The 12,198-nt window shown below is 33.8% G+C and overlaps 1 protein-coding gene across 6 annotated transcripts in view; it reads left to right on the top strand.

Annotated features, from left to right (window-relative positions):
- LOC126775891 (homeobox protein homothorax) overlaps nucleotides 1-12,198 on the top strand; it is a 258,601-nt gene that overhangs the window by 239,301 nt on the left and 7,102 nt on the right. For all 6 annotated transcript variants that reach the window (XM_050498054.1, XM_050498050.1, XM_050498053.1 and 3 more), the window contains one exon: nucleotides 10,452-10,510. In XM_050498054.1, coding sequence (XP_050354011.1) covers nucleotides 10,452-10,510 — 59 coding nt within the window. The remainder of the gene's footprint in view (nucleotides 1-10,451; nucleotides 10,511-12,198) is intronic.

The following is a 12,198-nucleotide window of genomic DNA, read 5'->3' as shown; positions in this document are numbered from 1 at the left end:
AAAAAAAAGTGCATATACTGAACAAAGTAGGAACTTATCGATTACATATAGCAATTAGCAGAGTACCAGGCTAGCAAGACAACGGTGGAGCTGCGTCAGTGGAGGCAATCCATCAAGCTGCAAATTAGTTCGCGAGCCCGCCGCAGCGGCCACACAGCGCTGCTGTCGCACTCATTAGTGGTTGCTGCGTTTGCTACACGTTTATGCTATCCTGGTATTTAATACGTATGTAAATAATGAAAGATAATATGTATAACCAAGTAGAAATAAATTGTTAACAATAAGCAACGGTATATTAACTTTATGTACTTGCATAAAGCAATGCAAATTATATATTTGATATTTCGTTAGAAATTTTAGTTACCGTTGGTAGATAGACTTTTAGCAGGGAAGGGTTAAATGTAATTAAATTCATCGATGCAAAATTATATACGTAAGTTAACCCTCCATCTAAGATTTCAGTATCTTGTTTATATGAAATCGCATCTGTCGTCGACAATAACATTTCACACCTCAACCCTTTGCGAGTTATATTTAATGCGGAATAAATTCGGCACACTCGTCAAGCAATCAGCGCAACATGGCGTCGGGTCGGCCTATTACCACGATTATGGGGTATCCGCGACCCCGTCAGCTTGAGCCATGAGAATTGAGATATTACACGAAATTACAGCTCCGTAAACTGTTACGTTTCGACTGGATCACAGAAAAAAATTAGATCATTGCTACTGTAAACTATGTTTTCGCGGAATCATTTAAATAGCACATATTGTTATTACTCAAATCGCACGTACAATTTTTAAGCGCATGATATTGTTATTATTTTTATCTCGTCTTACCTTAAAATGTATATTTTGATGACCACTTATGTTTATTTCCGTCCCATTTATCTTTCAAAATATTTTTCCCGGCGTATTTCAAGGCCCCATCCCACAGGAATATTATGACACCATCTGTGACGTTTTGAAATATTTACTGTTGTTTTATGCCTTCGTACTAATTGGCTCAGATAAGATCTTTATTAAAACCATTCATTGCTAACAAAATAACCAATATATTAGAAAGTTAAATAACGTGTTAGAATGAATAAGCACATGTATGTCTAACTCTTTCTGATTAAGGAATAAAAACTACCCCCACAATTAGCACATAGCCATGTGTTGCAGATGAGGCCGAAGGTTGAAGGGTCACGATATATCGCGCTGTAATTACTACCACCGGCGCCAGATTAAGGAGTTCTCCTTAAAATGGAGCATTTGTCGATGTAATCACCAACCGATTTATGCTACCCTGGTAAATTACAATTTAAAATGTGAAAAAATTACTCATTATTCAAAAATTAAATCGGCCGCTTTTTTTATTACTACACAAACATTGTAAAACTTTTTCACAGCCTTAGATAATAATAATAAAATAATTCTAAGAAAACGAGTGAAGTCTAATAGTTGCTATAAGAAAAATGTGTCAAAAATTATCTGAAGACAAAGGCACTCTAACACGATTCCGAATAAAATTCCAATAGGCAATATTCGTAGCTGTCCAACCAGTCCACTCATGATCCCCTGGTTATAATAATTTACTGGTCACACCTATAATTGCCTGATTTAGGGCAGTTTCTATGCGACGACGCGGCCGGCGGATTTCATGAAAAAAATTTATCGTCCGTGGGGCCGACTGCGGATTAGAAGCATTTGTTCGTGATAGCGTTTTGTTTTTGTAACATATCGTTCTGAGGTTGTATATCATCGAGTGTCTATCGTCAAGGGCTAAGTAATGAACGGATCAATATAAATATGGCGCTATTTGTTACTTGCTATTTATTTATTAACCGACTTCCAACATGGCGTTTATTAATTTGTATATGATTATTATGTATTTTTAAATATAACTACGTTGATCATTATTTTTGCGTTGTATATCTCCAAGGAGATATCCCTTCTCAATTTTATTTGAAGTTCATTCAAGCTTATTTTCGACAGTTCAATTTTTTTTAAATACAATACTTGATAATGAAAAATGATAAAATAATTTAAATGGTCTCAATAAATAATCCTCGTTCTATTGCTTCTTCCGTAGCTATATTAAATTTTTATTTTTATATATATGAGGCTTTAATATACTTACCTGTAATTCATACATCTAAGTAGAATGCAGTTTGCGAAATAGTTTCAAAAAGGAATTAAGCGTAGATACATAATATTATTTACATTATTTACCGGAAGAGAAGCCTCTGATCAATTGGTCAGTTTCCAAGACGCCCAAAGTCATCAAAACAAGATCTGTCCGTCTGTCCGGAGTGGATTTATAGGATTTCAACAACATCTATTCTGAATTATTCACCCTTTATAGGAGCCCACGGAGCTCAATAACAAATCTTCGAGATTTAGCCATAGCTCTATGGTTTAAATACTCTACATAGAAATAAGATAGCATAGATAAAATATGATTTATCTTTTGTTTGTACAATAATAATAATTTTTTTTTATTTCCACAAAGTAGGCATTCGTATATGTGTGTACAATGCAAGTACAGTAACAGCCTGTTAATGTCCCACTGCTGGGCTAAGGCCTCCTCTCCCTTTTGAGGAGAAGGTTTTGGAGCTTATTCCACCACGCTGCTCCAATGCGGGTTGGTAGAATACACATGTGGCAGAATTTCAATGAAATTAGACACATGCAGGTTTCCTCACGATGTTTTCCTTCACCGTTAAGCACGAGATGAATTATAATCACAAATTAATCACATGAAAATTCAGTGGTGCTTGCCCGGGTTTGAACCCACGATCATCGGTTAAGATTCACGCGTTCTAACCACTGGGCCATCTCGGCTTTTCAAGTATTAACAATAAAACAACAAGTTCATACTTGCATTGTTTATTAAATAATAACCAATGCAAGTATTAACTATAATTGTATGTGTAGAGCACCGTTACTCGGAAAGCTTTACTGCTTTTACCTTACCACGTCATCGTCGTCATATAGTAAATAATATAATGAATTAAAAATAGTAAAGTGAAAATTAAAGTAACAATTAAATTAAAGTAACAAAACAGAGGAGGTAGATCCTCCTCTCTTTTCTTAGGAGATTTGTACCTAACTCTACCATGCTGCTCCGATGCGGATTTGTGAAATTTCATCCTGCAGGTTTCCTCGCGATTTATTTATAATTTCGATGAATAATAAACACCAATCAAAGCTCATGAAAATCTAGTAATTCGGTTTTCAAATTTAAGATAAATTTTCATCAAAAAATAAATTTACTGTATATATACGTAAGACTGTAAACTTTTATAGTTGATTTACAAAATAAAATCAGGATTTATTTAAAAATAGAACTCGTAAATCAATAAATAATTTCTGTTTATATATGAATTGAAACGATTACAGGGCAGTGTTGCCAAAGCGAGCGTAACGGCCGGCGCTGCACGATATTATTTATTTACAAAGAAATATGTTTTTAATTTGATATATAGGTGATAATAAATTAACGTGACACTGACCAACACTACATGGACGTGATCCAAGCCATGATAAATTATTATTTATATAATTAATAGCAACATTATTTATCTAAATTTTGCAACTCCTCCCACTAAATATAACCAACTTACTTATCTGTGCGTTTTTCACTGTCAAATCTTGATAATTGTGACGTTTTAAATATATTGCAGCGGTCGTATTGATTGAATAATATTTTATTTAACGTTAGGATATAAGAAATTATATTTATTTTAAACTAGTTTTTGCCATATTAATCGTTCTTACATCGCCATTGCAACACTATACTTGGAAACTAAGATGTTATATCCCTTGTGCGTGTAGATACACTGGCTCCATCGACCTGCAACCCGCAACACAACAATACTAATTATTGCTGTTTGGCGGTAGAATATATGATGAGTGGTACCCAGACGGGCTTTTACAAAGCCATACCACCGAGTAAATTGATAATTACTTAATTTCATAACATATCAAGGAATCTGTCCTAATATTGTTCAAACCGTAATGCAGCTGTATCATCTTAATACTTTACTTTATTTATTGCAATAAAGACGCGGTAATACTTACGCGTTAAGTGAAATAAATAATCCTTCAAATACCCTTAAAAATAAGTGTCAGCACTTTGAAACGTAGCGAACGAACGCTTCTCCAAATTCGAAGCCGTAACTCTCTTTGAAATAGTCCACAGTTTGCGAGTAACCCGCAAACGGATGCGGGAAAAACAACTTGCTAATAATGAATTATAGGGACCCTCGCCCGATGTTTTGCCGCCGGTCGATTCGACCCAATGCGGTAACCGTATTTCGCTACTTCGCTAATATGTCGTAACTTTTTATGTAACGTTTTGTTTTTCCTCATTTCCACTATTTCAATAATCGCGTGAAGGTTGCCTTTCGTTTGTGACGTCAATAAACATCGCTTACAGCTGACTAGTTCCGTTTTTTATTAATTTTATGATTTCTTCGTAAATTTACTGTTTGGTAGGTCATTTTAAAATTACTCTTTACTTTTATATTTGTTAAGTTGAAGAGCCGAGATGACACATTGGTAAGAACACGTGAATATTAACCGAAGATTGAAGATTCGTTATTCATCCCGTGATGAAAAAAGATGAAAAAACTTCATGTGGATGAAAATCAACAACATTTAAACAGCTTGGTGGAATAAGCAACAAACTTTCTCCAAAAAGGATAGGAGGCCTTAGTCCAGCTATGGGATATTAAAAAGTTACATTTTTACCGGTGGTAGTAGGGCTTTGTGTAAGCTCGTCTGGCTAGGTACCACCTACTTATCAGATATTCTACCGCAAAACAGCAGTACTTGGTATTGTTGTATTCCAGTTTGAAGGGTTAGTGAGCCAGTGTAATTACAGACACAAGGGACATAACATCTTAGTTCCCAAGGTTGCGATCCCAATGTAAGCGATGGTTAACATTTCTTACAGTGCCTATATCTATGGGCGTTGAGGACCTCTTACCATCAGGTGACCCATATGCTCATCCGCCTACATGACTACATTACGATTTGTTGAAAGTTTAATAATTCCATAACGATATGAAATATCAAATAAAATATTAACACAGTATCCTATGTCGAAATACAACAAGCAGTAAGACCGCAGCCGCAGCCCTAGGAGTTGGGACTATCACGGCTTTATGAAAACTAATGCCTTCATTTGGCGACTCCGATAAGCCATGTCGCCCTGGTGCTCGGATTACCGGACACCGGACCGGACCCGCAGCGATAAAACTTTCCTTGCCGAATCGTGCTCGTAATTTGAATTGTTCTCACTATCTTAACTAAAATCATTTTAATTGTATTTTAAAACAAATGTAAATTATAATTCGCATTAGGAATTCTATTGGTGTCTATTCAATATATTTTTTTAATAAATCCCTTTAATTTTTCTCTTTTCGATTTCGACATATCGCTTTTCAATTAATATACTTATTGTATTAAAAACCTTTAAAACTAATTCTGATAAGATTTTGCCTCTCGATTATATAAATGTATATATTTTTTTTATTCCAGTTTACTAAATAAATCCTATAAAACTACCGCTGATGGTAGTGTGCTTAGTACCACCCATTCCCTGGTATTCAGAACAGCAATTATTTGGATTTGTTTGTGAAGTACAACTACAAATTTGATACTAGAAATGATAAAGAACACAAACATAAATTCAATTCATATTCTTTGAAAAATGAATATGAAGTGTAATAAATTGGAAAAAAAAAAACATATAACTTTAGTCAAGTATATTATTAGAAACCTCCTAACATATATATTAAACTATTTAATAGAGTCTTAAATAATAGTCGAGAGCAGTTCAGGGAGACGCGCAGTCGGGTCCGTACGGAATTACGCCTTAATTAGGGAAAAACAGAATTTATCGCTTGGGGTACTGCTGCCCACCTGCCTCTGTTTATTGTGCTCAAGATCCGGAACACTGAGGCTTTTATAAACTCCTATTTCTTAGAAGCAATCTATATTTAAATACAAGATAAGCGCTCGACTACCGCTTCAACTTATGAATGTAAAGATGTAGGATTTGTCTTGAGATAATATCTTAGGTAAGCAAGATTTCATTTAAATAAATTATTTATTATTTTATATTAATACATACATGTAGGAGTTCATCTTGAGCCACTCTATTTTATTCTTATTTAAACTCTTAGCTCTGCACATTCCACCTCTCACACACACACAACACTCCTTCTCCCTCGATCATCATTCTAAAATTTCCATTATAAAGTTTAGTCTAAAAGATTTATAATTATAACTTTTGATAGACGAGATTTTGATGAAATAAAAATGAAACGGTACCTTGGAACAATCCTTATAATAATTTAGTAATTTACGAGTACATTAGTAAATTTCAGCCGTTTTGAAGATTACCTCAAGACGAATAGATAGATAGACAGAACAGAAATACTGGTGGGGCTTTGTGCAAGCTCGTCTGGGTACCACCCTCTTACAGATATTCTACCGCAAAACAGCAGTACTTGGTATTGTTCTGTTTTGGTGTGAGCCGGTGTACAGGCACAACGGGCATAACATTTTAATTCCCAAGGTTGGTGGCGCATTGGCGATTTAAGCGATGGTTAACATTTCTTACAATGCCAATTTCTATAGGCGCCGGTGATCACTTACCATCAGATGGCTTATACGCTCGTCCGCCTAACTAACCTATTAAAAAGACAATTTGGTATCTCAAAAATTGCCATATTAAATCACAGGCACTTCCATTTTATTTACTTGTATAAATATATCTTAATATATAAGTAAGAATATTAAATTAAAATAGCTACATGGAAACTGTTAAAGATTTCACCAAAGCCTCGAACGATTTATTTATAGATCAACCAAGTGCGAATTTTACATGCAATGATTTAACTTAATTAAAACGAGCGATCTATTCGTGCTGATTCTAACTCTACAATTTATTGCATTTTTCTATTGATAAATACCATTTGTTTTTTGTTATTTTTGACATAATTACTACTAATTATCAATTAAACATTATGAAGTTATATATTTGGCTATTAATTATAATATATAGCTTTTAGAACATTTATATCTGTATCAGTTATTTTATAATATGACGATTCAAGAACAGTTTTATCTAATTTTAGTCGCAGATTTACTTAATTTAATTTTATTTGAAAATACTTTAAAATATAATATAATTAGTACATACAATTTTATTAAACAATTTATTAAATTACCATTAACAATAACTGCTATATAATAAAACAATCAAATATAACTTTATGTATTACCAATTTATCGTGAAATACCTGTTAACTGCGGAACCGTAATAAATTAGCGGAGTTCCGCTTCGCAGTCTTGGAATCCGTGGAATTCTACACAAACCCCCCCTTATTTAATTTGCTTTCAGGTAATTAAAATCCAAAAACTTGGAAACGAAATTAAATTTTATTATCGTCTCAGTTTCAGACCCTCGACGAGATTCGTAGAAGCTGTAGATTTAAGGGATAGACTTTATTATAATTTTCACGTAAATTATTAGCCGAGATGGCGTAGTGCTTACAATATGTTAATATTAAATTACAAGCATGGGTTCAAAACAACCACTGAATTTTCATGAGCTATGCTTTGAGCATGTTTATAATTCATATCGAGCTTGTGAAAGAAATCATCGTGAAACGTGTATCTGATGAAATTTTGTCACATGTATATTGGGATACACGTATAGTAAAGCGGCATGGTGGAATAAGCTCCAAGCCTTCCCCTTAAAGGAAAAGGCCAAACAGTGAGACATGTACATGCTTTTACTTATAATTCCATCAAACAATTTCGAATTGCTTAAAAAATTTATTCATTTTATTTTCAATATTGCTATGTATACATATAAATTAAATAGATCATCAACTGCTTAAACAACAGTTTTTTTTAATGATAATTTAATGTAAAATAAGTCCATTAAAATATCGGAATTAAATTATCGAATTATTTTACATAATTATTTATATACAAAATATGAAGCGTAAATTAGTTTCCGAAGATGTATAGTTATTGCAGAAACATGTATTTCGTTTTAAATCGATTTAAATAATTTTATTATTAAAATTTTTAGGAGTTTATTTTCAAATGTAATATTGCAAAAAAATAAACACTAATATTATTATTAGTAAATTTATCCTGTAATTATTATTAATTACAGGATAAATTTGCTCATCTTGATGATATCGGTTCAAGTAATTTTAGCAAATATTAACTTATACAATGAAAATAACAATAATTTTGATTTTAATATTAATTCGCTTCGGGCCCTCGCTTAGCTTTTATTAGAAGCGTCGTCTTGTATTTTAGCTTCGATCCAGAACCCCGGAGAGCCTGTCGGACGTGTCCCACGAACTAAATGGGTATTTTAACTTTTCCTATTTAGGGAAAAGGCAGGGAAAGCCGGGAAAATCTGACAATAATAATAATAGATACTAGGCCATCATGAACTTCGAGGATGCTATTAACATTACGTATTTGTCGCGACACCCTGCACGGTAATAAAAATAATGAATACGGTAATATAATTTACGAAAATTTACTTCGATATATTTTGCTGTAAGTTATTTAATTATAATTACAAGTAATAATAACACATTATTGAATTCATCAATACACGCTATAATCCCAGTGATTAAAGGCCGAGAGAATTAACAAAACAGCTGAACTTGATGAAAGTGCACTTAAAAATAAAAACCGCACGAGAACACACACACATAATTCACGACCAGAAGGGTTCATGACGTTTTAGCGCTTAAATCTCATTACAATTAGTCTCATTTGCATATGGAATAAATAAATCATGGCATGTGCGCATTTTTAGCTTCCAAGTGATAGCTACAAGAAATTACAAGTCGCCATTTTGCCACCCAACCCTTCGGCCGCCGGTATTAACGGAGTGTTATGATTTACGAGGCCCCATCTGGGGTCCGGTTTAATGTATTATAAAATAATAGAGATAAACAAATGCAAATTTCGTGTCATTTTATTGTTGCATATGGATGCAGTAGCTCATTGTTGACGTCATTCCATGTCGACTCTTATTAATGGGGTTTCGAAAATAAATAATGATATTTGATTCTGTTTTGTTTTCTTAATATTAGTTTTATGATTTTTTAACTTGACTAGATGGAACTCGTTTGAACCAGTATTTACCGATTTCAAATTTTTTTCGGGGTCTCTTCGCGTAATATTTGTAGTACTTATTGAAGTGGCATAATTTATTTTTTATCTACATCTCTATTATTTTTATTTGTAAAATCAATCGCTAATATGATCCGCTTAAATAACGAAGTAACAATCTCAATCAATTTTTAGATAAAAATTTACACGTTTACGTTTAAATTTAGTCGTACAGAAATTAACACCACGAAGTAATCTCACAATTAGCGTAACACGATAAATCTCCGAACCTCGAGCCGTCACTGTAACATATTGCAACGCAGAAACACTGTAATAACAATTTTAACTGTCAAAATTAATACAAGGAATTGGCCCCACGCCGCGCGTAAAACTTGCGTTTTTCCCTCCGGAGCCGGGGTTGTTCGAGACCGGGTCGGCCAGATGAAGAGTTAATTAACTAATCTTGATATTAACAATACATTAGTCGCATCGGCCGCTAGCCGTAGCCATGTTTCGTTGTAATTACGCCCATGGAAGGGTCCGCTACGCTTTCGAGTTTAAATTGGAGATAATTTTCCAATGTTCATTGTGTTCGTTGATGCCTCTTATTCTCTTTTGGGTCACTGTTAAACCGCTGTTTCCATTACTGTTAGTTGTATTACGGAATAAACGTTAGCGTTTGTTCGTTTACATATACATAAATATATATAATTTGTAAATAACACGCAACTGTGTTTGGGCATAAATAACGGCTATATTTACTAAACGAAACGTACTTAATTTACCGAAACGTGTTTGTTTGTAAATCGACTAAATGAAAATGATACAATACATTTAATACACAGTTTATAAAAGAATCACTTGAATTGTCTAAATAATATAATGACATCATGACTATTATAAACAAACTAGACCATTATATAATAAATTGTTAAATGCAATAAATACATAATATAAATTTATAACGAATGAAATACAATATGATTTCGATAAAATTACTCGAAAAACTAATCGAATCACAAAGCAATCGGCGGGCGGCGCGCGGCGGGTTATCTCCGCGCAATTCATGGTGACAGTTAATTTGGGAATGCACCCGCGCCCGCGCTGTTACTTATTCACCTCGTAACCTATCCGATGCGAGTAATTGCTTCAAATACTCGCTCGCGGGTTATGTGCTCCTGGTACATTTCAAATTATTACATTTGAGGAAATTTAATAATACTGGGTTATTTATATACAACAATAAAATTTAATTTGTAGTTTCTGCTTTAAAATGAAATTTATTTATTTTTTTCTTTCCAGGTTTATCAACGCAAGACGTAGGATAGTTCAACCTATGATAGACCAGTCCAATCGAGCAGGTAACATTTTTCTTATACAAATATTGTAATATTAAAACATATTTTAGTGATATACGGCCTTATTTATTAATATTAACTCTTTCTGTCATTATTGATTTGGCATTCGAAAGAAGAAGACAGCATTGTTTAACTAATCGATATAAACGTTAATAAGTAAGGCTGATATATTTTAATAGTGTTGCCATTAAATAAAGGATCACCTATGGACTGGACCCTCTCGGTTCTTCTATCTGAGCCGAGATGGTCCAGTAGCTAGAACATTTGAAAACCGCATACTTTCGGTTCAAAACTTAGGCAAGCACCGCTGTCCTTTAGCTGCTTAATTTGTGTTTATAATTCATTTCGTGCTCGGAGGTGAAGGAAAACATCACGAGGAAATCTACATATGTCAAATGCAAATCTGCCTGTGTATTCCACAAACCCGCATTGGACCAGCGTGGTGGTATAAACTCCAAACAATCTCTTACGACCGCAGTGTCATTTACAGGCTGTTATATTAACATGGACAGTGGGAGGATTTATTTTATTTCAAAACCAATATAAATATTTTTTTCGAATGGTATAGATCTACATATATAAAAGTATATAAAAAAAATTACAAGCACTTACAAATGAATAATTTTAAGATGCATCTCCTATTCAACGCGTCGCGAGTAGTTAAAAAGCGAAAATAGAACTAATATATTCAACAGATACGTAGTGAATTGAAATTCAATGGTCAAACGACTTTGAAGTCGAAAATCGAGTTGCTCCTTCATACAGTATGCAGCGCACCGACCCCTAGAGAGCGGCCGCCACTGACCACTATTTAAACGAATTTCCTAAGCCCACGGTGAAAACGAAATGTTTTCGAGAAAGCATCGGTTTTTCCTGCACGTTTTATTTCACGAACGGGGAATTGTCAACCTCAAAAATGAACAGACAAAATATCGCTCAAAAAGACTTATCAACTTGTAAATCTAGAGATTATCTTAAAAACAATTGAATTAAAAAACCAAACGTCCATTAAATTATCTGTAATAAGATGCGATTAAATTATTCCATTATCCAGAAATATCTCCAAAAGTCCAAACGACAAAGCCGAACTCGGCCAGCGAACAAAAACCGAAACTTCAACAATCCAAGACGGAATTACTGAGCAATTTCATTTTTATTTTGTAATTGTAACAGTCCATAAAACGTAAAAATTCCAGGGGAAAAAAGGACGTCGCAAAAAGGGCTTACTCCGGCAAACGGACGAAAGAAGGGTAAAAAAGAATAATGTCGGAATTCGTTGACCCGTCCCGGGCCATCCATCACGCGCCCCCGACAATCGGCTGCTACCCTATCTCGATGTGTGCTACTTGCCTACACGGGATTAGATCGCCTTTGTCTCCGCTACGGAGATATATCTGAAATTGGAACGATGTAACATATTAATATGAACGAAGTTTCACTCATATTAGATATTACGCTAAAAATTGCCTATCATTTGTAAAATGTGTTATATCTAAATATACTCGAGAATTACTAAAAAATATATATATAAGCAAAGTAAATACTATGTTGATAATTAACAAATTCCAGAAGTAAAAAATGTTAACATTGGATACAACGCAACGAACTATTTCAAACTGTCGTAATTGCTTTACATCACGTCCGAATGAAGTAGAATGCTCATTCATAGAGTCGTCTGGTCACCATCACAA

The sequence above is a fragment of the Nymphalis io genome, chromosome 19 (genome assembly GCF_905147045.1).
Source record: "Nymphalis io chromosome 19, ilAglIoxx1.1, whole genome shotgun sequence".
NCBI classification, from domain to species: domain Eukaryota; kingdom Metazoa; phylum Arthropoda; class Insecta; order Lepidoptera; family Nymphalidae; genus Nymphalis; species Nymphalis io.
The sequence above is the reverse complement of the archived record's forward strand: the minus strand, read 5'-3'. Positions and strand labels throughout refer to the sequence as shown.